The sequence below is a fragment of the Adiantum capillus-veneris genome, chromosome 7 (assembly GCF_014529385.1).
Source record: "Adiantum capillus-veneris isolate H3 chromosome 7, ASM1452938v2, whole genome shotgun sequence".
NCBI classification, from domain to species: Eukaryota; Viridiplantae; Streptophyta; class Polypodiopsida; order Polypodiales; family Pteridaceae; genus Adiantum; species Adiantum capillus-veneris.
In genome coordinates, this window is record NC_140937.1 from 150,382,704 (window position 1) to 150,409,193 (window position 26,490).

At 44.5% G+C, this 26,490-nt stretch overlaps 1 protein-coding gene across 4 annotated transcripts; it reads right to left on the minus strand.

The window, feature by feature from the left end:
• Positions 1–16: 16 nt before the first annotated feature.
• LOC147454803 (ALA-interacting subunit 3-like) lies at positions 17–25,224 on the minus strand. Of its 4 annotated transcripts, none has more exons than XM_086516640.1 (10): positions 24,978–25,224; positions 24,761–24,820; positions 3,439–3,523; positions 3,223–3,281; positions 3,066–3,140; positions 1,737–1,859; positions 1,575–1,645; positions 1,171–1,483; positions 412–701; positions 17–325 (listed from the first exon to the last, which is right to left on the minus strand). In XM_086516640.1, the coding sequence occupies exons 3-10, from the start codon at positions 3,512–3,514 to the stop codon at positions 271–273; spliced, it is 1,062 nt and encodes a 353-aa protein (XP_086372766.1). In that variant the 5' UTR covers positions 3,515–3,523; positions 24,761–24,820; positions 24,978–25,224; the 3' UTR covers positions 17–270. The 4 variants fall into 4 exon arrangements, with proteins under 4 accessions (XP_086372766.1, XP_086372765.1, XP_086372767.1 ...); XM_086516639.1 differs by having other exon boundaries at positions 24,761–24,861; XM_086516641.1 differs by having other exon boundaries at positions 24,761–24,883.
• Between the last annotated feature and the right edge of the window lie 1,266 nt (positions 25,225–26,490).

A 26,490-nucleotide genomic window follows, 5' to 3' on the forward strand; every position in this document is an offset into this window, starting at 1 on the left:
GTTCCAACAAGTGCAATTGCAAACAATCCTCAAATCAGCATTATAACAGAGAAGCCACCTGAATACAGAGCAATATACAATGACGAGGCCTCATAACGTCTACAATCGCTAGAATACATAGATGTTATTTGAAAATGCCATGTTGCAACGACAAAAATTGGAAGTAGCTGATGAGGATGACCCTCAACAAAATTGCACGAATGTGAAACAGCTTCACAAAGAATATTGGGTGCAAGTAGGGAAAGCATGTGCCTCAAAGTTTCCCTTGTCTCAATTGGCAGAGGCAGGTCGGTTCCAAGACAGGTACTTCGTGTCACCAAGTGGCCTGCCGGATACACCAGAAATTGCTTTAACTTCTCAAAAATTGTGATGAAATCATAACTTGAGTAAATGGTTTGATCTTCAACCTACCTTGGATTTCTCCAATGGACAAGGAAAAAGACCAAGGCCAAAGAAACACATAGAGATCCAACCGTGATGTAAGCTACACCAAGGAAGTCATTTTTTCCACCTAGCCAGCTCGTAGTTGATAACACAAGCTTCTTCTTCCCACCAAAGCTGTATGTGTTGTACACATTGTTGATTGTGACATTCAAACTGGAACCAGCAGCTAAGTCTTGTTCAATCTTCCCATACAGCTTCCGGAATGTTGGTAATGCCGCAGTCCTCATCCAGACTATGAGATCTTCATCTTCATTCAGCTGAAAAAAGCACCACAAACCAGTGTCTTCAAGCTTAAACGTGCACGCACATCATAGGCAAAGCTCATAGCTTGAATGAAAAACAAGCAAAAATATGTATGGACACTAAAGTACATCACTCCATCCATATTCACACTTCTAACCGCAAAGCAGAAAAGACCACAGCTACAGAAAACAAAGGAGCAAATACCTACGACAAACCACAATTGTTTCAAGCTTAAACATACACCCATATCATAGACAAAGCTCATAGCTTGAATGAAAAACAAGCAAAAATATGCATGGACACAAAGTTCAACATTCCATCCATCCTTACACTTCTAACCGCAAGCAAAAAGGACCACAGCTACAGAAAACAAAGGAAGAAATACCTTTTGGAAACAGCAAATGACAGCTGTGCATTTTCATACATGGCCAAGCGAACCCGTAGATATATCAAGTTTATCAACACCACTTCTAGAGCACTCACCGGTGTATTTTCATCCAAGCTGGCACCTCCAATCAAACTCCCATTCTCATTACTGGGCAAGTTATTTGGAAAATTCTGGGGATAAACCTTTCCAAACTTGTGCTCACGATCGCTCTTCCAAGAGATGCCTGTTTTATTTATGGTTATCTGTTGGCCACCAGTCGAAATGTTGTATGTGTCGTTAAACAAACTCCATGCTATCAGACCGCATGGCACTATCGGAAGCCCTCCCAGCATTTGCTCTGGCTTACAAGCATCTGTATCTGTGGCATTCCCATCTAGCAACTGCTCGTCGCTTCTACTTTTTACATACCTACGACACACATGGGAAAAGCCCATAGCAATCAAGATTGGTAACAGGAAATTACAAAAAATGGTATCACAAGGTTTCAAAAAAAAGGTACCGCCGATGATTTTGATAGAAATTATCCAGCTGATAGTACACATAAACCGGGCCCTTCATGAGTTTTGACACCTGAATACAAATGTAGCACTTCAAAGGTGCAGCATAAGCTCATCCAGAGCCCTCAATGGGCCAGCCCCAAAAAAGAAAACAAGGAGCACACCTGTAGAGGTCTGCTACAGTGCTTCTCTGTAGTTACATTTTGGATAAACTCAACTCGTTGTTCATTATTTGTGTATGTGCTGGGAATACATGCTGTCTGATACTCATCAATAATTTCAACCACCTGCATAAACCCAGCTCTCCTAAGATTTCTCAAACATAAACACCAGTGTACAAGACTGATTACAAAATACAAAATCAGAAATTTAAGCGAAAAGTTGTTACAAGAGCAACAGGTTTTGGAGGTGTACTTGTAGGGGAAATCTGATTTTCACATTTACTTCACTTTCTAGAGAAATCTACTGCTCAACAAAGAACATTTTGCAAATAGGACCCTACATTTTAGCTAAAGATTGTATTTTCTGAGGCACCCTTCTTTTGGGAGAGGAAGCTTGCCCTACCTAAAATGTCTTTGCATTTTGGAAGGAGAGGGGTTGGTTTCAACTTTCTCTAGAAGCCCTCCTTTGGGTCTCCTACTCAGCCAACTATGAACCAACATTTTTAATCCTAGGGGACCCTTTGGTCATCAGAATTCTAACCTTTCATTCTTTGGTCCTTGAAATCCTCGACCCCCTATAACCCTTTACTTTCTTGTTTCTTTCATTCTTTACCTTGCGAGTTGAAACCCTTAATTCTTAATTTTTTCACAATCTTGTCGCACATTAAGTGAACATACATCTGCATAAGATGGCGCAGCATCAATTGCTAATGTTTACTGCATTACTCTTGGCCAGTCATGTATTTTTGCACACTAAAACCTCTTCCAGTCTTGTGGCACACCACACATCCAAGCTTTGGTAGAAAATGTGGATCATTCTTTTTCTCAAGAACTCTTAACAATTCCAAACAAGTCAAAAAGACCCTGACAAATATACACCTTCATGTTCTTCCATGTTAATATATAAAACCACTGCACTTACATCCAAACGGAATTTCTCCTTGTATTGCAATCACTCATATGGCGGTTTATGCTGGCTTATGAACCACATGAGAGAGAGAGAGAGAGAGAGAGAGAGAGAGAGAGAGAGAGAAGAAGAAGAAGAAGAGAGTTTTAACGTCGTAGGAAACTATCCCAATAGACCTTAAATATCTAACCAACGAGGAGTTGAACTCAACACCTGCTATTCAAGAGGGAAATGGCATAACCAATCTACCACACTTGGGTGATAGCAAGGTTATACCATTTTCCTCGTTTTTTTTTTATTAGCACACACACACACCCCCGAGAAGAAGAGAGTTTTAACGTCGTAGGAAAGTATCCCAAGAGACCTTAAAGATCTAGCCGACGAGTTGAACTCAAGACCTGTTATTCAAGAGAGAGAGTTCTTACAGTCCTTGAAGCAAGTAAAGCAGCGACGCCTATGGGAATGAATACTACACCAACCAACATAAAGATGGTGATAACCTGCGTACACATTCAAGTCAGATACTACCGAGCAAGACAGTTCTTCACATTATGTTACAAAACTGCACATGAAGGAACAGACCCATCTTGGTGTCAGCAAAGGCTTACAAGCCGGTAGCTCTTGCTGTGTAAAAGCAGAACCTGCACCAATGTCAATAGCCACCTGAGTTTTTACTTAGGTTCCAAGTTTACATGAGCTGAGGCAAAAGTATGAGTGCAAGCAGCAAATTATGTCAAAGAGCAACACTTAAGCTATAATACATGATAAAACTAAAATAGTGAAGGGAGGAGGCATTACTCTTTGGTTTCTTAGAGTCTTTTCGGACAGCAGATGTATCATTGCCACCGGAGGTGCTAGCTCCACGTGAGTTCATTTCTACGAACTGTCATGGCCACATACAAATAAACTTTAGATTCTACGGATCAAAAAATGTGCTGGAAACTTCAAACTCCACAAGAGCTAGACAATCTTCAAACATGGAAGCCATAAAGTTGTAATCCCAGTCTCAGGCCTGACAAGGCCCACCAACCAGTGGTTGGTTTTAAGACCTGAAAATCCCATAATACATAAGAGGCAGATACATGACTACCACTTGAAACTCGTTGAAGTACATACCTAGTCGAAAAAAGTTTCAAGCATTTTTGGCCTCTCCTAAGCACTTTTGGAAGGAAAACATTGAGTTGTTCTCGGTACTAGGGAGGGCCAATATTCAGGTCAGCTTAAAAAGTGTTCTGGCACCTTTGTCAGCCTGTGTGCAGGCCGTGCATGTTCAAGCACTTAAGAGTAGTTGCATATCCTCTGGTTGCACACAACCTGATCATCAGCATGACCATCAGTACCCATCATGAGCACTTTACAGTGCACAGAACCCATTTTCCCTATTTATCCATTTTGCACTTATTATTTAATAAGAGACTTTGTTGGAAAATTGGGTAGGGCAAATTTGCTAAGTCACTATATAAGAAACCTAGCGCTAGCACTTTCTGTCAGAAGAGGCAGCAAAAGTTCCGATAACTTGCAGTGCACCTTCTCAACAACACCGGCAGGAGACCTAGCGTTTTCAGCCAACAGAAGCAGGACAGCTAGCATTTTCATCAACAGATCAAGCTTAGCATTTTGTTTCAGATCCCAGCAGATAGCGTTTTCAGGTTGCAAATCAGCCTTGGCATTTTTGCTACAGACCATGGGATCAGGTCAAATGGTTGCACCACGCTACTAAAGACTCCCCCAATTAAAACTGAAGGCTGAAAGGGTTGCCGGTTAAGAGGCTCTTGCAGTTTTTGGTGTCGGAGAAGGGGGTACCACCAGGGGCATTAGAGAGGGTAACATGTAGTTTGGGAACTCTTGAAAACTTTGCAGAATCAAGAGATTTTGTTGTCCTGATTCTGTTGCGGATGCCGCGAAAATACGTCGCGAAGTTCGTTGAGAAGAAACTGCAAGTACTCTGTAGAATCCAAAACGCCATTGTGCTTTGTTTGTTCTTGGTAGGACCAATATGATTTCAGAAAAGCATACAACTACAGCTCTTATACCACTAAACAGGAGGGCACCACGTGCCAACGGAAAAGAACATATAGAACAAACTTTAAGCACTTCAAAACAACTAAATTGAAACAGATGCACAGCACACCCCAAGAGAGCACTGGCCCCAAACCTTGGCACCCCTTTCGGTATTTCTTTATGTTTCTTCAACACGTTACAGCTCAAGCAGCACTTCTCTGCACCTTCCACGCAAAGAGTGAGCCCTCATGTCATATTTAAAGGCCCTTGGCCCTCAAAAGCAGTTTACATGAATAGCAACTAGTCTAAAAGCATTTGGTCTTCCAAAAGCCGGTTGTCCGTACAATCTGCCATGTCATCACCTGCCAACGCAATTCGCAGAAGTCTGTATAGCCAGCCACGTCAGTAACGTGAAATGTAGGCGTCCGTACAACTGACACGTCATCAGAACTTCATGCAAGTTTTGAGTGTGTGTGGCTATTGGCTTTGCTTTATGAATTTGGACCCCATCGGACGTGGTCCCATTGGTGGGAGTTAGGATTTTAATCCTAACCCCTTCTTTGATACTTGGGCCACTCGCCAAGGAACTGTAAGTTGGTGATAACTTCTTCTTCTGCTTCTGCTAGAGTTTAGGCCCCTCGGTTGAGATATGCAGGTTGGCTAGGGTTAGGCTCGAGGAGCCCTAACCCGCTGGGTCTTCAGTGGCTTGACACGTCAAAATTTGTGACACAGCCCAGTCCGTAGAAGCTTCTGGGAACAGACGCACTCAAACAAGCACTTTATCCGTTGTCCACGTAGATTTTCAGCACTCTGACGAATTCCTAACGCAAATTTCAGCAAAGGCGTCCTCGCTTGGGCACCCATAAACAAGCAATTAACAATAGTGACCGCTCCCGCATAGAGGCAATCCAAAACGAAATAGACATAGCCGTTTTTTGCTACGGGTACATTAGATTCAACCATTAGACTAATGATTCATATGCATTTCTTACATCAGAATAATTCCATGACAAAGAACAATGCAAGCTACTCCGGTTTATGTGTTTGTAAGAATCAAGTTGATGATTCTTAGAAAATCATGAAGGGGGGGGGACCATCCCATCTTCTCGGGACAGTGAAACCAGCCTGTTTAATCCAAAAAGAACGGTAGACCTTAAGACTTAAACCTTATTTGCTTTCACTCATTTAATTTGTCGCCCATTTTACCTGTACTTTCAAGACACAATAAAGGGGAAAGGGATACAGGCTGCTAGATTGCACCTATATGAGAAGACCGACACCAGATTGGCCCCTAAATAGGCGCCCCTTTCAATATTTCTTTATTCTTTAAAAGAGGGAATAAAAGCTGTGGTTCCCTACAAGCTGCCCCGCACAATCTGGCTGAATTTCAACTATTCTGGCCCGATTTCGGCAACATAACTGTACTAGGACCCTTCACAGTCAGTATCCCCACGCATTAGATGACTTTCCCGACGCATACGGACACTTTGCAAAACCTAGTGAGAATCTGTGGCACGCTGAATTCTCTGTTTTCTGCCCCGAAAATGCGCCAGATCACCTGTACAGCGGTCCCCTCGCGTCCCCGAACCTCCTGGGGGTATTAGGGTCCGTTTAGGACTGAAACCTTAAACCTGCAAAAATACACAGCAGGTTGTAATTCACTGTTTCGGGATCCGTTTCGCGTGTCGGTCGCATCCGCAGCAAGTCCTCGAGCTCCCACACCTGTAGGGCTACTTGCCCTTTGAATCGGACAGGATTTCGCGCGTGAAACCTCTCCGAATTCACCTGTACCTGCGGGGGATTAGCGCTAGCTAATCCAGTCCCTGTGCAAGAGGCTCTTGCCTCGGCAATCCCGCATGAACCCACATAACTGTACATTGGTCAAATGAAAAGCCCACTAGAGGGGCATACCATACTGCCATAGGGGAGAGAGAGAGCAGTGCGTAGCGTGCAGGGCATCACTCCTGGCACCGCACTGTACATAAAAGGGAAAGGAAGCACTCCATAGCTCTCAACCTGTGTGACAGAAGCTGAAAATGAGCCCTTCCCTCTCTAAATTCAGCGCCACTTCTCCATGCACGAGGAAAGTGCACAAAAATGTGCCACTTGGCGCGTTTACAGGCCATTTCCCGTTTCGGGGTTGCCGCCTAAAAATCTCCCGACCGGTTGCCCTGTTGACTTCACGGCAGAGTAATAAAATGTTCCCCTTGTCATTCCGGAGGTAATGACGCGAACACATTTTCAAGTCCAAAATAGCAGTTCCCTAAATTTTAGGAGATGCTGCCATTGTATCTTTCTAGGTCATCTGACCCTCTTTGTACACTGCAGCCACACCAAGAACTGAAATGTAGCCTCTGTAGCAAAGGATTCCACTTTGGCTAGTCAATGACCCCACTTTGGCTAACCATAGTCCTTGTCCAACCTTAGTGCTCTCTTGCCCTCGGGCCCGGACTCCCTCTGAACAGTTCCACACTAGCTATGCAATGCAGGGCAGTTAGATTTCCAGAGGGGTGTTTCCAAAAAGTGAAAATGAATAAATAATAAGAAAGAAATCAACAAAAAGGATAGATAGTAGTCACATGCTGGTGACATACCCCCCTCTTGAAATCTCAAACGTCCTTGTTTGCATCTATGTCGTACATGCTCACAGTCAACACTCGGGTGTGCGCACACCTATCGACACATGTACAACACATACATGCTCATTGTCAACCCTGGTGTATTCAACACCTCGTTGACACATGTATTGCCTACGTGTGAACCCTGTCCCAATGACATAGTGGTAGCTTCGCACTCTGCCATTGCTTTGAGTCATTAACTTTCCAATAACAAAATGATAGCTACACATTTCGCCACTATCTTTTAGTACACGTTGGATCTAGTAACACTTTCGAGCATACCCAAACCGACAGTTTAAGAATGCAGTTACACATGTACTCTTTAATAGAAGTAGTTACTGTATCCTTGACAAACTGACAAGAAATACTAACTTCTATAGCACTAACCAAACTTTTGGACGTTCCATAAGAGCAATTGCCAAACTCACAATCTGTACAGCTCTAACATTCATGTAACATGTACTTCATTTGACCTCACTTTAAATAACATGTACATCATTTCTTTCAGAAGCCATTGTCACACTCACAATCCATGTAGCTCTGAAACTCAAGGGGTCAAGGTAAGTTGCAAATCGAAGGCTTCAAGGTAAAGTGATAGCACAGTTGGTGACTCTGCAAGTTCACCTTCTTTCATCCACTTAGCATCCATGGGTGGATAGTTTCTGAACTTCACCAAGTAACACCTAGCAACCTTGCCTTTCACTTTTCTTTCTATATGTGCCAAAATCTGTTCCGGGACCAAGATCTCGTCAAGTTCCTCAACTTCCGGCTGATCTTCAGCTGGCATATCTTCTGGCACATCACCCACATAGGGTCTGAGAAGACTCACATGAAACGCTGTCACGTGACACATCCCAACCCTATGTGTCCGTGGACAAGCTACACCACAGCAGCGTTCAGTCAGTCCAGTCAAGTCTAGATTAGCAGTGATCTGGCACTTTTGTGAGTCTCTTCGTAGACCGTGCATGCCCAGTCACTTAGCATAGATGCATATCCTCCGGTTGCACACAGCATGATCATCGGAATTCCCATCAAAATCCATTAGCATCAGTTAGGGGAATTTTCCAGTGCATTTAGCCTATTTTCTTATTTTTGGTTATTTTCACTTATTATTTTGAAGTGACTTTCCAACAAAAGTAGAAAAGTAGAGGGCAATTTTGCTAAGTTAATATATAAGCAAACCCAAGTTATCACTTTCTGGTAGAAGAGGCAGCAGGAGCTTCCCGCTCAACAGGCAACTTCTCAGCAGTACCCCCCAACACCCCCAGCGCTTTTGGATTCCATCCTCGCCGGGCCAATTCCCACCATTGGCGCTTCCTCATTTGCAGTCATCGCCATCACCTTTAGCATCCTAGCGTTAGCAGATTGTTGCCATCGCCAGGAATTCTTCAACAATAGCGTTTTTGCTATTTCAGCCTACTAGCGTTTTTGGCTCCACAAGCCTAGCGTTTTTGGCAAGGGGTAGATCCAGCCAGCGTTTTTGATTCTCAGCCTTTGCCGCATCAGACCACAGCATTTTCAGCCCTATGGCAGATCAGCCCCCAAGTTTGTTGCAGATGTTCCCCCATTTTCGGCCATAAAAACGCAGCCAAAACAGTCATTTTCAGCCACCGAAACAGTCACGAAATTCAGCGATTAGAAGATCACAGATTTCAGCCATCAAGTCGTCGTCGTCATCACCGTCGTTGTCATCGGCGTAGTCCCATTGCATCGGTCCATTACATTCGCATTGTACACCTTTGTGCAATCAAAGTAGACCACTCTCGCCGACGAGAGTGGGGCCTTCGGAGGAGGGCTTTACAACCTCTTGGGTGTCGTATCTCTTCTCTCTCCTTCTCTCAGTCTCATTCACTTGCACGCACAATATCCACTCACTTTGTTCATGATCATAGCACTCTCCATAAGACGGAAGGCTCTCTCCTTCCCTAAGAACTAAAAGGAACCTTGAGCAATAAAGATCACTAATCTTGAGAAAATACAACATTCATTCCGCTGCACCTTACAAATGCATTATGAATCTTCCAACTCTCAGGCAATTTCAGCCTATATGCAACATCACTGATTATGTCGCATACTTGAAAAGGCCTATAGTAACGCATGCTGAGCTTTGGAAACAGTCTTTCCTTGCCCTTCATCTTCTCTAACCTTGCCTTTTCAAACCGCAGAAGCACCCAATCACCAAGTGAATATACCACTTCACGACGGTGACGATCAGCTGCTTTCTTTTGCTTTGCCTGATTCTTTTCTAAGGCCACTTTGACCTTCTTGTACATTTCATCCATGTCCTGAACATACTTATCTGCTTCAAATATCTTGTCCTTTGTATGCAGTATGGGAGGAACTTTCTTGTCACCTTCAACTATCTCAAAAGGTGCCTTGCCAGTTGATGAATGCACTGTATTATTGTGTGCATACTCCACCAATGGCAAATACTGCTCCCACTTTCCTTTATGCTCTGACACATAGCACTTCAGCAGATCTAGGACAGTAGAATTTGCCTCTTCTGACTGCCCATCTGTTTGAGGATGAAATGACGAAGAGACTTCAAGCGTTGTGCCCATATTCTCAAACAAGCCTCTCCAGAACAAACTTGTCATGTGTGGATCAGGGTCGCTAACAATCGACTGTGGCATGCCATGATACTTGATAATATTGCTCATAACCAAGCGTGCCATCTGATCTAGCTTTATCTTCTTCCTGACAGGAATAAAATGAGCCTGCTTGCTGAATCTGCAAATGATGGTCCAAATACCATCATTTCCTGTCTGCGTTCTCGGAAGATCAAAGATAAAATCCATAGCAATACTTTCCCATGGTTTATCTGGAATAGGCAGTGGTTGCAATAACCCTGGTGCCTTTTGCCTGTCAAACTTGACCTTCTGGCATATTAGGCATTCTCACACAAAGGCATCCACATCTCTTCTCAATGTAGGCCAATAGAAGAATGTCTCAACCGCTTTAACTGTAGCATCGATACCACGATGCCTTGCATACAGTGGGACATGACTCTCTTCCATAACTTTGCGTCGCAATGGCTTTGTGACACAATCTGCCATGCATCATCATAAAGCCATCTTTGAGAAGATAGTGTTCATGACGTTGTCCATCCATTAGCTGCTCGAAGACCCTTGCAAAATCTTCATCATTTGCATAATGTTCCCTCATATCATTAAGCTCATGATGATATGGAATTGACATAGCTGAAATTTGTGGCTTCCTTGACAAGGCATCAGCCACAACGTTCTTCTTGCCTTCCACATGCACAATCTGAAAATGGAACGTGGACAAAATATTTGCCCATCGCATATGCTTCTCAGATAACTTTGCCTATGTTAATAAGTATCGCAAGGTCTGATGATCCGTTTGGACAACGAAATCTGCACCTAGCAGGTAGTGTTTCCAACGTAAGAGCGCATGAATCACGGCCTGCAGTTCTTTTTCATAGACTTGCATAGTCTTTTCTGGCCCTTGCAAGATTCTACTCTCATAGGCTACTACCCTGCCATCTTGCATTAGCATTGCACCAATGCTACTACCGTAGGCGTTACACTGGACGACAAATGACTTCCTAAGATCTGGCAACACAATGACTCGATCTGAAGTCATCTTTTCCTTTAAGAGATTAAAAGCTGAAATCTCTTTTTGTGTCCATCTGAAGGTGACTGCCTTCTTCTGAAGAGCATGTAAAGGTGAAGCAATCTCAGCGAAATTTCGGACAAACCTTCTGTAATAGGAGCATAGTCCCAAGAAGCTTCGGACATCGTGCACCGTCTTCAAATCTGGCCATGACTTGATCGCTTCAACTTTAGCAGGATCCATTCTGACACCATCCTTTGAGACAATGTGTCCCAGAAAATGAATCTCTTCCAGAAAAAAATTCACTTTTCTTTGCATTGATGAGCAACCTATGGCTGCGTAGCTCTTTGAACACAATGGCCAAGTGATGCATATGCTCCTCTTCATTCTTTGAGTAGACTATCATGTCATCAAAGAATGTACCAACAAACTGCTAGTGTGGACGAAAAATTATGTCCATCATCCTATTGAACGTGGCAGGAGCATTTGTGAGACCAAAAGGCATCACTAAAAATTCGTATAAAGGCCAAACGTCGTTCTAAAAGCAGTCTTGTGCACATCCTCTGATCTAATGCGGATCTGATGGTACCCACTCTTTAGATCTATCCTGCTAAACATAGTTGCTGCTCCTAATTTGTCCAGAATATCATCAATTCTAGGTATAGGGAACCTATTCTTGATGGTATTCTTGTTCAGTGCACGGTAGTCGATGCACATACGCCATGAGCCATCCTTTTTCTGCACCAACAGCACTGGAGAACAGAATGGAGATGAACTGGGCTGAATCAGCCCCTTTTCTAATAGCTCCTGTACTTGGCTCATTATCTCTTTCTGCTGAGCCGCACTAACCCTGTACGGAGGCTTATTTGGTGGGCTACTGCCTGGCACCAAATCTATCGCATGGTCCTCGGGTCTCTCTGGCGGTAATTGAGACGATAATGAATCGGAAAAACAGTCACTATATTGTTGTAAAAACATTGACCTTTTTTTATCTAACACAGATAAATTTGATTCATCACAATCTGACACTTCACGTGCAAAAACCAAGTATGCAGAAAGATGCTTTTTCATTACAGAAGTAATAGCAGAAGTTGATACAGTGGGAATAGACTCCCCTTTAAGCTTTACATCCAGAATGTGAGTCTTTCCCTTGCTCTGTACAGTGATCTTTTTGTTGTAGGCATCCATGATTCCCTGTACACGAAACAACCAAGGAATGCCTAGCAACACGTCACATCCATCCAGTGGCATGATGTAAAATTCTTCAGCATCTACATAGGACTGAATATGTATGCGCAACTTTCCGATGATGGGTGTCACAACCTCTGTATGGCCAGGACATGCCAAACCTGCTTCTGCTGTATACCCCATCTCTTCAGGTCTGATTCCCAACTTTGAAGCCAATTCTGGGGAAATGAAATTGGCTTTGGCACCTGGATCAAAGAAGATAAGCATTGTTTGATCCCAGACTTTTCCCCATGCTCTGCAAAGCTCACTTGCATCTGAATTTGGCTTGTCGCCCACCATATCTGGCACGAGACCAGCCATGGGCCTCTTCCCTTTCCTGTCCTCCTTGTCTTTAGAATCAGCTGGCCTTTTCTTTTGAGGACAATTCTGAGCAATGTGGCCAGGCTTCTCACAGATAAAGCATTTGTTCTCTGACCTTAGGACCTTCTTTTGCTCTTCCGACTTGCGAGGAAAAGGTCTTTTCCATTTCTTTGCTGGTCCCTTTGCTGGTTCAGCCGTGGCTTTGCCTTTCCATGCTTTGGCTGGCTCCTGAGTTGCTCTAGGAACCTCATTGAGAACGTACTTCTTCGCTGAGTTTTTCTTGGCTGATCCTTCCTTGACGCCAATATTGAATTCACAATCTTCTCCCTTGAGCAAACCATTGCCAGTGTTTGCTACTTCAATGAGCTGCGTCAAAGTAATGACTTTGGTCTTCGTGCAGTACTTTCTCAATCCTTTGGGTAGGCCACAACAGTATTTTTCAATCTGTTCTGTCAGTGGCACAAACCTATAGGAAGTTACTGGAAGTAGAGCTTTCCAAAACTTCCGATTGAAGTCATCCAGATTCTTGCAAGTAGCAGCATTAAGCTGGTGCCATTCTGTCATGACATCTGCTTCAAAGTCATTAGATAACCATGCTGATGCAAAAATCTGCTTGAAGTAAATCCATGTGACGGAGCTTGCCCTTGAAGCAATAAAGTTGTCCATCATTGTCCCGCATTCCCTGTCAAGAAGGTGGCTGCCTTGCGGACCTTTGAAGCCTCTGTAAAGTTTCCTCCTGCATAGGCCTTGTCAAACTGTTGGAGGAATGAGAGAGCCTTCTTCCTGTCATCAAACCCTGTAAAGGTCATGAATGTCACACCTTTGCCATCTTCTTTGTACAGAGTTGGCTTCTCCAGCAGCGTTAAGTTGTCATATGGAAGTGACTGAAACATGGGAACACTGTTAGGGTTCATCTGTGTTCCTTGGCCGCTATTAAGTTGACCTGGAGATGCCATATTTGGCTGTTGATTTGTAATTCCAACCATACCAAAATTTGCCTGTGGCATCCCGAATTGGCCCTGAGTGCTTTGAAACCCTGGTTGCATGCCCATGACACCATACATGGGGTTAGGCCTCATCTTTTGAGCACCCCCGAACACTGTTCCTAGCGTGTAAAACTGATTTCCAGGTGCATGACCAGCCAGGCTCTGGAATACTGATCCACCTCCAAAATAGCCAGGGTGTACTCAAAGTGGTGGGAAGACTTGTTGCATAGCCTATAGGTTGCTTCCCTGCCCATTAGAACTAGCTATAGGCTGTTGAAAGGTGGCTGGCTGAACTGGTACAGCTTGAAAGACGGCCGTTTCAGCCACCTGTTCTTGCACCTTAGGCACAGATTTTAGAGACTGCATGGTCTCCATCAAGTGTACAGGTGTTTCCATTGATTCTGCAGTATGAATCACATGTGCTTGAGCCTTAACAAGCTTTTGAATATGATCCAGGGACCCAACTTGCTGAGACGGAAGAGGAGGTTGCAGAAAGGCTAAAAACCTAGGGTTCTGCATTACTTGTGTGAACATAGCCACAGCAGTAGCCAACTGGGTCCTGAATATATCATCATCCGTCTGTGGTGGTCTTGAAGACTCACCCACTTCATGTGTCTGTTGACCTTGTGAAGAGGAAACCTCTTCAGTCACATCATCTGGTCTATCAGCCATAATTGCAATTCCCTGTGTCTGGTCTATGATCCCCTGTGTCTTCAAACCCAAACTGACCAAGACTCACTTCTATGGGAAAAAGTGATTCAATCCCGGCGATGGAACCATGAAACCAGCCTGTTTAATCCAAAAGGGCGGTAGACCTTAGACTTAAACCTTATTTGCTTTCACCCATTTAATTTGTCGCCCATTTTACCTGTACTTTCAAGACACAATAAAGGGGAAAGGGATACAGGTTGCTAGATTGCACCTGTATGAGAAGACCGACACCAGATTGGCCCTTAAATAGACGCCCCTTTCGGTATTTCTTTATTCTTTATAAGAGGGAATAAAAACTGTGGTTCCCTACAAGTTGCCCCGCACAATCTGGCTGAATTTCAACTGTTCTGGCCCGATTTCGGCAACATAACTATACTAGGACCCTTCACAGTCAGTATCCCCACGCATTAGATGACTTTCCCGACGCATGCGGACACTTTGCAAAACCTAGCGAGAATCGGCGGCACGCTGAATTCTCTGTTTTCTGCCCCGAAAATGCGCCAGATCACCTGTACAGCGGTCCCCTCGCGTCCCCGAACCTCCTGGGGGTATTAGGGTCCGTTTAGGGCCGAAACCTAAACCTGCAAAAATACACAGCAGGCTGTAATTCACTGTTTCGGGCTCCGTTTCACGTGCCGGTCGCATCCGTAGCAAGTCCTCGAGCTCCCGCACCTGTAGGGCTACTTGCCCTTTCAATCGGACGGGATTTCGCACGTGAAACCTCTCCGAATTCACCTGTACCTGCGGGGAATTAGCTGCTAGCTAATCCAGTACCTGTGCAAGAGGCTCTTGCCTCGACAATCCCGCATGAACCCACATAACTGTACATTGGTCAAATGAAAAGCCCACTAGAGGGGCATACTGCCATTGGGGAGAGAGAGAGCAGTGTGTAGCGTGCAGGGCATCACTCCTGGCACCGCACTGTACATAAGAGGGAAAGGAAGCACTCCATAGCTCTCAACCTGTGTGACAGAAGCTGAAAATGAGCCCTTCCCTCTCTAAATTCAGCGCCACTTCTTCATGCATGAGGAAAGTGCACAGAAATGTGCCACTTGGCGCGTTTACAGGCCATTTTCCGTTTCGGGGTTGCCGCCTAAAAATCTCCCGACCGGTTGCCCTGTTGACTTCACGACAGAGTAATAAAATGTTCCCCTTGTCATTCCGGAGGTAATGAGGCGAACACATTTTCAAGTCCAAAATAGCAGTTCCCTAAATTTTAGGAGATGCTGCCATTGTATCTTTCTAGGTCATCTGACCCTCTTTGTACACTGCAGCCACACCAAGAACTGAAATGTAGCCTCTGTAGCAAAGGATTCCACTTTGGCTAGTCAATGACCCCACTTTGGCTAACCATAGTCGTTGTCGAACCTTAGTGCTCTCTTGCCCTCGGGCTTGGACTCCCTCTGAACAGTTCCACACTAGCTATTCGATGCAGGGCAGTTAGATTTCCAGAGGGGTGTTTCCAAAAAGTGAAAATGAATAAATAATAAGAAAGAAATCAATAAAAAGAATAGATAGTAGTCACATGCTGGTGACAGACAGCCCCATGTCCCTCTGCATTATTTCTCAGTGTTATGATGTGTGGATTCTTAAATGATATAATTGAAGAGTTCTCGAACGTATTTAAGTACACACTTTCGTTTGTGTGACAAACCCTAATACCCCCCCAGCTCCTGGTCGGAATGCAAAACTGTGGACCTGCTAATCGACACCAAAAGAAGGAGCTCGTCCATCCCAAGTCCAAGAAGACAACGCCGCAAGGCACTCCTCCATCCTCTCTCCATCAAAAACGCTATTGTGGAGCTATATCTGGCGTCTACGACACTTGGCAAATCCAACATGCTTGTATCTCAAAATGTAACCCATCCACCTTGGCATCTCCACCATCATAGCCGAATAATTGGAGTTGTCACAAAAATACAGAAGCGTAAACTAACTTTTAAATTGCAATTTAGCTTGACACATCATTGGGGATGGGATGGTTCTCCCCTATAAAGAGAATATCTTTATTACTACGAGAGAGTCTTTACAAGCACAAGAACGAAGCAAAAGCCCGTCCTCTATTCTTGCTTTGTTCCTTTTCTGCTTCTGACTGAGAGAGTGAGAAAACTACTCTCTGACTACTGAGAGGATTTCCCTCTGTTGTGAGATTTTGGGAAGCTCTCGCAAGGTAGAGTCTATCTTCCACAAAACTCCTCGGAAGCTCTCAAAAATGAGTGTCTATGAAACCGGCCCATAGGACGGTAGACGTAGGCTTTCACCCGAAACTTAACTTTACTTTAATACACAGAGAAGCTTTGCAAATAAAAACCATTAACAAGAATTAACACTTCAAAGGACACATGGCTCGGAAGCTAGAATGCTCCGAGCAGACGCCGACAACCTATAGGCCCGAAAAACTGGCGCCCCTTTCGGTATTTCTTTATTCCTTTAGAGGGTAAAGTTACAAAACTAGACTCCTAGGGATCTTCACCTGTATCCAACTAGATCACACAGGTTCTAGTAAAATTTCGGCAGCATACAACCCCAAACCTTGCCCTGAACAAATCTCCCTGTTGGAACTCGCTTCTAAAGACTCTATTTCCAGCCCAAAAACAACAATTACAACTCGCTGTATTTACTGGTTTTTACCCTGTTTTCAGCCCTAAACAGTCCTGCAACTGTCCTCTAACAGTGGGGCACTGTTCCCAATGCTTTTGGCATCCATAAGGTTGCAAAACAATCCAAAAACAACGCATAACCAACGCTGAAAATGCACCTGTAAGATGAGGTTATCACCCTCACCGATGGCTGCTTTTGGAGTAGCAGTTAGCTACTCATGTTCCTGTTCAAAGAGGCTCTTACCTCGGCACAGAAGCATACGACCACACAATTGTACATAGGTCAAATGAAGAGCCCTCTTGTGGGGCATCACGTTACTACACGCAAGGGGGGGGAGAGAGCAATGTAGAGTGTGCAGGACATCACTTCTTGCACTCAGGGTAGTTTTCGTTCGACGTACGGGACGTCTAGTACCGTTCGGTCGGACCCGTTCCGTTCCGTACGTTTAGTACGTTCTGTACGATCGAAAAATGTAGCCGTTTATGACCGTTGGCGGCAGTTTTTGCACGTGTTAGTGGGCGTTTAGGGAGCCATTTTGGAGCATGTTTGCAATCATGTGGCATGTACCAATGCCTATTGCCATGCTCTCCCTCTCACATCCATAATGCCCCATGCTCTCCCTCTCCCATGCTCTTCCTCTTCCTATAATCTATTTGAGCAACTCCTCCACCTTGTTCTCAACACAACTTACAAGCTACAAGCTCTAGCCTCTCAATGCTCTCATCATCCATGTGCTCCCATTGAAGCTCTCAAGTGACAAGGCTCAAGCTCTCCTTCTCTCCCTTGGGTTTCTCCCCCTCAAGCTCCCATTGAAGCTCTCGAGTCTCAAGTGACAAGCTCTCCATTGTCTCTCCCTCTCAAGCTCTCATAATTGTAATCTGTCTAAATGTCAAGTTTCTTTAAGGCCTAAGCCTTAGGCTTAAGAATTATTTGTTTTTTTTTATTTTGAACGTACATAACGTCATCGTACATCATAATTTTTTTTAGTTCGTTTAGTACTGCACATCGTCGTACGTGTACAAAACGTACGAGACCGTACGAGACCACCCTGCTTGCACTACATTGTACATGAGAGGGAAAGCTTGCACACAATAGCTCTTTACCTGTGACAGGAAATGAAAGAATGCGTCCCCTACTGATTTCTACTCGCCCCCCTTCACATTTTGGCAAATTGGCCACTTATGCATGCAATTTCCCCGCATTGGGCTTCTCGCTTAAAAATCTCTCAACTGGTGCATCAGTTGACTTTGTAGCAAAATAATAAAATGTTCCCTTTGTCATTCTGACGCTAATGACCCGAACAAATTTCGTGGCCCAAAATAGCAATTCCCTAAATTTTAGGAGATGCTTCAATTGGACTTTCACTGGTCATCTGACCATCTTTCGCCACTGGGACAACATCTAAAAATGCAATGTAGCCAAGTTCTCAGGTGATTTTCTATGGGTGACCCCACCTTGGCACTGTGCCTCATTTCCTAGTATCCACGAGCTTATTAAGTGTGGCGAGGGGACCTGAATGACTTTGAACTGAGCCTAGAAACCCTTCTACTACTCCAATTCCAGTGCCGACCAACTTCTTGTCTGCGAGTGAAGCTACCATTTCACACTGGCCATATACAATGTCCGGCCATTTGCAACTTCAAAAGAGGGTCTCAAAAATTAAACGAAAATCATTGGAAAGAAACCAACAACTAAGGTTAGCACTTGCCACGTCCTCGTGACAGTCTACCTTCCGCTAACTGTGTCCCTTTATGCATAATCATTCCTACAATAAAAACAAGAGAGAAATATGCAAAATGCACGCGCACATGCTTGCTGTAAATTTTCTGCACATAATCTGAAAATGTTACCTAAGCATGTCCCAATGCCGAAATAAAGACCTATTTCGCAATGATCGCACCAAACTTTGTGTACGTGTAGTGTAGGTAGAGAAGAACGAGACTCTGAGTACTTTGCTGAAATTCACCCTAATAGAGGTGATTAGGGGCTAGAAACAGAGAATTTACAGCAGCTTGAAGAGTTTTCTTCTACTTTTCGCGATGAATCTTCCCCCACAGCAGCCTATAATCAAGAGAAACCTTGTTCTAGGTGATGGGAGCTCCAAGACTCCACATACACCACAAGGGCTGATTCTCAAGCTTCAATGGAGAGCTATGGTGCGTAGAGCACGCTCACTTTAGGGGGGGTAGGTGCACTGCCAACCTCTCCAGTGAGAGAGGAGGCGCTCTAATCAAAGCTAGCAAGAAGAGGGGCACTAGAGGATGAGGGAGGGTGAGAGAGCAAGAGAGAGAGAGATTGCATGGGAAAGTGGGCCACTTGGCACACTTTCTCATTAATAACTCTAACCCTTCAACTTTCACATTTAAAAACTTTAAAAGTTCTTAAGCTATTAATGAAATGTGCAATTTAGCTCACAACTGCACACATGAATGCTATTTATGAAAACGTTAGCTGCTCCCTAGCACAATGCCGTACCGGCACTGCTCTGACGTTGCTTGTTCGCACTTGTCTCGACCATTTGGCCCAACACAAATAATTTAACTGACTTATCCTAAGGCCTTCATAAATAATTATGGGCCTTAGGATCAGTGTTCTAAGGACCACATCTCATTCCTGAGCTCGCACTGACACGCGTAATTTTCTGAGCCTAAAATTTGAGGCTACTGTCTACCCCTTATTGAAGACCCGATTTCCCAATCACTAGGGCGTCAGGATAAATTTATGCTAGGGTCCCCCCTAAGGTGTTCTATGTTGCATTCGGGCACACATGAGGCCCTAGAACTACTAGTTCTGTTTTGATGTGCACACAACTAAGTAAATAATTATTTTCTAATAAAGAAATTAATTATTTACAAAAATTGACATTGTTACATCTCTCTTGGTTCTAAACAGTTGACCTCAACTGTAGAGCGTCAACATAACTCTGTAGGATGTCTGGGTAATCCTTGAGATTTGACTGAGTCATCCACTTTGCATCTAAAGGGGTGTAATTCTTGAACTTGACTAAATACTTTTAATGTAGTCTCCCGGACTTTAGTTGTCTCTTGGAGTGGTGTATCGTCTGTTCCGGTTGAAGGATTTTCTCAGTCTCTTCGACTTCTGGAGGATCTTCTTGTACTGGAGCCATTGGAGAAGGACCAACATATGGTCGGAGGAGACTTACATGAAAAGCATTCTGGATGCGCCAATGAGAAGGCAAATCCAATCTGAAAGTCTCTTCATTGACTTTATCTGTAATCTTGAAAGGGCCATAAAATCTATGGAAAAGTTGCCCCCTTCACCCCTTTCATTCACAAGTGCAACAAGCTCTCAAGCTCTCTCTCCCTTTCTATCAAGCTCTCTCTCCCTTGAGGCTTGCTCTCAAACTCTACCCTCGGGCCTCAACAGTCAAGCTCTCAAGCTCTCTCCCTTGGGCTTGCCCTCAAGGCTTCAACGGAGTCCAGCCTCTCTCTCAACTTTCAAGCCCTCTCTCTCAAGCTCTCTCTCTCTCAATTTTCAAACCCTCAAGGAGCAAGCTCTCTCTTTCTCGGATAATCCAATTATCCATGGCCTCTTCTTCTCGTTCAACCCCCTCCGTTCAAGCGGGCAACACTCAATAGGCGAAGGAATGGTCGTGGTGGGATGAAGTGACCTCGGAGGGCACCTTGTCAGTAGCGGGAGGTCTCGTGCATGAGCATGCAAGTTATGCTCTTACAAGCGGAAAGGAGGGCATGAGGGCACACTTTCTTCGAGTGCCAGGACATGAGGTGAAATTTTGCACCAACATAAGCATCGAGAAGAGGAAGGATCTTGAGGAAAAGCAATTCAATCATAAATCCAAGCCCGCACACAAAGGTATCGACCCGAAGACCCTCATTTTCCCTTCTCCTTCTCTACCCGGTGTCAGTGCCGGTGGATCTTCATTGGGTCCGATTCGTCACCAAAGGACCCTTGCCACCTCTTGGGACCCAAAGAATGGAAGAGGTGGATGCCGCCGTGGCCCGATTCTTCTGTCGCGGTGAGGTATGTTTTATCAATCTTCTCTCATTTCTTCCGTTATCGTCGTTTCCGCCTTTTTGATACTAACCTCTTCTATGTGTGATCAAAATAGGTCGGAGTATTGGAAAGTTATGGTGCAACGGATAGGAGAGTATGGCACCGGCTATGTGCCGCCATCTTCAGAGGCTCTCCAAACCACTTTGCTCGATCGAGAGAAGCAGATCGTGGAGCAAGCAACACTCAATATTCAACGTCTTTGGGTAAAACATGGCGTTTCCCTCATTGCCGACGGGTGAAGCGATACAAGGAAGAGATATATCCATGGCCTCATCGCATACATGAGTGGAGAGATGTGCTTTGTGCACTCTCATAATGGCACCGAGAGTGGCAAGTCCACCAATGTCCTCTCTACAGAATGGACAGCCGCCATAGAAACGATCGGTGAGCAACACGTGGTGGCCTTTGTCACAGATGAGGCGGCATCAAACAGGCAGCAGCAACTATTGTAGAGGGCCACTATCCGCATGTGATAGTGTACTTTTGCATGGCACACTGCTTGAATAACCTTCTAAAAGACATCAGCAAGCTAGGCTGGATCGCTCCAGTCATTGCTGATGCAGTGAAGATTGTTGCTTTCATCAACAATCACAACTTGGTTTGGAGCAAGTACCTCAAGAGGTCGGGCGGCAAAGTGCTTATAAAGTATTCAGACCCCCGCTTCGCATTCAACTTTCTTCTTGTGCGCAGGCTATCTGAATGTCAAAATGCGGTCCGACAAGTCTTTATCAGTGATCAGTTCACCACGTCCCCCTATGCAAAGACAGTTGCACGGATTTTGTGCAAGGATAAGGTAGAGGATCTTGAGTTCCAGAAGGAGCTCAAGAGTCTAGACGCACAGGTAAAATTGGTGGTTCATTTGCTTCGAGTTCTGGATGGTATGGACCCTTGCATTGGCAAGGTTTATGAGGCAATGGACCGCATGATCGAGCAGCTTGAGCCGAAAGCAGAGCGATATGAGGAGATCCATGTGCTTTGCAGCTCAAAGTGGAATTCATATGCCTCTCCTTTACACGTGGCAGCGTACATGGTGGATCCAGAGTTCCAAGGTGCAAGGCAAAAGACAAATAGAGAAGTCATGAACCAATTCACAGAGATCTTAAACAAGATGGTTCTAGAAAGAGATAGGCCACGCATTGTCAGAGATCAGTTGAGACGATACAGAGAGATGCGGGGGTCATTTGGCAGTCCAGATGCTCAGAATGATCGCAGGAAGATAGTTTCAGTGCTATGGTGGAAGGACTATGGCTATGATGGCCCTGAGCTTCAGAGATTGGCGATCCGTATTCTCAGCCAGTCAGTTAGTACCTCATGCTTGGAGCAATTCTGGAGTACCTTTAGCCACATTGCTTCCAAGAAGAGGAATCGGCTTGGAGTGGAGAAGGCAAATGATCTTGTCTTTGTCAACGCAAATTTGAAAATGCTTTGCAAGAGTGCAGGTAAACAAATAGATCCTTTTACACAGTGGGAGATGGAGCAAGAGGCTCCTCAGGCAGGTGGAGATGCAGAGCCACCGACACCAAGTACTTCATCCATGGCTCAGGTCGAACCGGACCTAGAGCTCAATGATGAGGAATGGGAGGATGTGCATGATGTACAGCCGGCTACTGCGAATTGGGAGGCTTCTCAGACTAGTGGCTCTTGAGTCTTGAGACTCGAGAGTTGCGACTTTAGGACTTCCATTATCCTTACCTTTTTGTAAGGCTGCTTGCCCTCTTTGTAGCATCTTTATGGTATTTGTCACCTTTAGTCTTTTGGTATTGTGGTCACTGGTTTGGCCCCTTGTAGTCTCATTATGGTATATGTCACCTTTGGTTTTTTTGTAGCGCCTTAGCAAGTTAGCGGGTCTTGTTAGCCAAAATTAAGCGAAAAGTGTATTTTGCTCAATGTTATGGCTCAACTTTCAAAGTTTCAAGTCTTATCTCTGACTTCTACTCTTGCAATTATTTGAGAGCTCTACTCTGTAATTACATGTGTTATTGTATATGGGCATTGAATTTGTTCAATGTTGTGTATGTACCATGGCCGCGGTGCCGCACATCCCGATCAAGTCATAACATGGTTGAATGGTCTTCGAATTGTGTTTTTTGTGGATATTAGAGTCAAAGGACTCTAGTACAACTTGTATTCAAACACAACGCTAAAAATAGCATTATTTGGGTGTTTTTTAAGCCTCCCGTTCCGTGTCGTTCCCGTTCCGGACCCGTTCTCATTCCCTCGTTCCGCAGGAGGCCGTCGCCGTTCCCGATCCGCGTTCCGGGTAACTATGCATTAAGCCTCTTCTCGGCCATTCCCTCGCCGCATCGAGTGGTTCCATTGCTGTCCATCATAGGCTACATCATCATTTGCGTTTTCAGCCTTGCTTTGCGCATCAAGCAGCTGCTAGATCTGCGTTTTGCAGCAAGCCTTTAGCCCTTCATTCCTCTCATCCGGAGCACAAATCAGTCCCAAATCAGCCCTGGAGGTGCTTCACTTTAAAGAGTTACCATGGCGACATTCCCCCTTCGATTCAATAGAGTCTGCATTGACGTATTGCTTGTGTAAACACTCCATTTACGCAATTGAAAGCAAATACCACATCGGCAACGGTGTGGGGGGGCCTTGAGAGGGTTAGTTGGGACCCCATCAAATGTCATTCTCCTCCTCCTCCTCCTCCTCTCTCTCTCTCTCTCTCTCTCTCTCTCTCTCTCTCTCTCTCTCTCTCTCTCTCTCTCTCTCTCTCTCTCTCTCTCTCTCTCTCTCTCTCTCTCTCTCTCTCTCTCTCTCTCTCTCTCTCTCTCTCTCTCTCTCTCTCTCTCTCTCTAAAAGGAACCATCATTCGTGCTAAGTAGCACACATTGAAAGAAGCAAAAATTTGTGGAAGTGTAAAGTCTAGATCTTCATCGTTTCATTTCTGTTGCACCTGACAGCCACCTCCACTATGATCATCATCACTTTGCGCTAGACGATTCATTGTTTTTGGTCAGGCGCTCATTTCGATCTCCCGATTTTTCAAGATTTCTTTCGCAGTTTCTCAACATTTGCTGTGTTCGAGTGTGCAACGGAAGAGAGAATGTAGATGAGACATATTGGAGTGCAGCTCAAAGGGAGGTGTTGGCCCCTCCAATAGACGCCCCTTGCGATACTTCTGTATTCTATTGATTGAGTTTCATTCTATTGACCAAGTTGCACCCACGCACAATATCTAAGTGCGACAGAATACGTAGCCTCATATTGAAAGGCTTCAGGCCCCAAAAGCATCTCATGTTACAAGTTATTCTTACAAAGTGCTCAAAAGCACTTAAACCATCTAATAACTATAATTTGTGCCCAACAAAGCAGCTAAGCAGAGAAAAAGTGCCACGTCAACAAAATCCATATGCTGTCCACATCAGCCCATCCGTACCTACCATGTTAGCACCTAGCCGCAAGCTCGCCATAGTGTTTTCAAACACAAATCGGACATCAAATGCGGACTAGTTCAAAATCCCATTCTTTCAAACATTTTCAAACATCCGGAATTCATTTCAAACACATTTGAATCAATCGATGCAGCCCACTAATCACACCGCATTTTTCAGTCCTGCTCCACCAAATTTGAGTGCGTGGTTTTGCTCCAGTTGGCTCTTCCCTTTGCTTTTTAATCTTTATTTTGGGTGGTCACCAACACACTCCACGTTCTTGACTATATATTCCACTAGTCCTTTTAATGTCAGACTCCCAACAATGTCAAAAGTCTGACAACCATTTTCTGGCACACTCAAACATCTGCTTAAGGGTAAATTCTTGGAGTGGACAAATTTCTCTGAAGGTGTCTAGGCAGTTATAATCACTTAAGATCACATTCCATTCATCCATGACTCCTCTAAAATTCAAGCACTCTGTCTGAACCATTCTTAGACAAAAAAGTGGCCCACATCATAGAAAGCTAACAAGCTTGGAAAGCAAGCCTCAAACCAAATCAACATATTTCTAAATCATGATCACACAGCACCGCGTGCGAATTCAACATATTTACAAACCATATGTGAATCACACCAAAAAAAAATCAACAATCCAAAGTACCTCGGACAGCTGAAACAGGTCAAGACCAAAGCCAGGGCTCTTCCTGTTGAAAACCGTTCACTTGAACACAAGAAATCAATAGTCCAATATCAATCACCCTCCTTGGTCAAGCAAACAAACCATCTGTCATGAAGAATCTATGCAAGATCTACTAAATAGACAGAACAACACACAATTATTAAGCTTTTCGTCAACGAAAATAGGGAGCTTCGCAGACCTGCAATTTGAGAGAAAATGCAGAGTTGATAGCAGAGACTTCGCTGAAACAAATTCGTTGTCGTCTCTAACCGTGGCGATTAGCAAGATACCAAATTTGCAGAGAGGATGGCTGTGACCAGGGGAGTGCGAAATCCCAGTCGCTGGTCTGTGTGTGTGTGTGTGTGTGTGTGTGTGTGAGAGAGACAATATGCGCGTGCGTGTATGCACGCGGGCGGGCGGGCGCAATAGTTAGTCTCCTTTCAACAGGTTAAAAATTCGCGACTCCGAACGCTAAATGCGTATTTACTTGGTAACCCTAAGGGCCGGGTCGCACTCGGGGGGAGTGGGGGGAGGGGAGAGAGGGTTTGCTACATTTGGAAATTCCTCAAGCTCAGGCGGAAAAGTCGAAGGTGGAGGCAAGCGCTGCTAGCACTTTGGAAAAGCGGGGGTATAAGCTATTTTTCTGGACAAGTACGATGCAGCTTCACCTTCGCAGTCCCAGGTCAATAAGGAGCTGACTGCTAACTTCCCTTTCCAACGTGATTTTCGTAGGCATGCCAAGCAGCGTGTGGGTGCGACCAACTGTCTGCTAGCAGATCGTTAACCCTGCTAAAGCTGGTGCGACTCAGCTCTAATGTGCTCTTTTGGTTTCTTGAACGTAGAAGCGGTCGCTTGGCATGATGATCTAAACCGTTGCGCTTGACCCGGTTAGGAAACTCAACTAGAGTGCTTCGTTAGCTGCAGTGACACGATTTAATGACCTTTTGGTTTAAGAATATGAAAGAAGAACATAAATGAATTGAGAATGGAACTATATATATTAATGAAATTGTTTGATGTCTATGATGCAAGTACTCATGTAGAATGACTCAAAGAATCAATATAATTTAAAAGCCAAGGAAAAATTTAAACATGTTTTTCTCTAATCTGCTTAGCTTGTTGTCAATGCGACACGAATGCGATTAACGAGGCAGTCTAGTTATAGTGCGAGGACGAATGTAGAAACATTTGGTTATATCGGACAAATGGTTAATAGTTTTACTTGCTTGGGGAAGAGTGAAGGAGAGAGAGAATAAGATTTTGGGAATTGGATGGAGAGAGAGAGAGAGAGAGAGAGAGAGAGAGAGAGAAAGAGAGCTTGCACTTGCAATCTTTCAACGTAACTGCATACGTGATTGCATTTGGAGAAAGGCCTTTCCTTCACATGTGATGAGAACATCTCATTGCTTCCTTGCCATAACCATGTATAGAGAGGTCTTTGCTTCGCATTGGTTAAAAGAACCTAGAGCTTCCTTGCCACATCCATGTTGGGCATATTTAGCAATCAACGTGCTCTCGAGAGACATCCCAAAAAGGATGTCCATCAAGAACTTACGTGCTTTTGGTGAGGGCAGCACATTCCGCATACATATCGAGCAATCCCTGATTACCAATCCCATCATGAAGATTCAACAAGAGTTTACATAGCAAGAAGAAAATGGAGAGAGAGAGTAGGAAAGAGAGAGAGTTTGTTACCATTCATCAAAGCATGT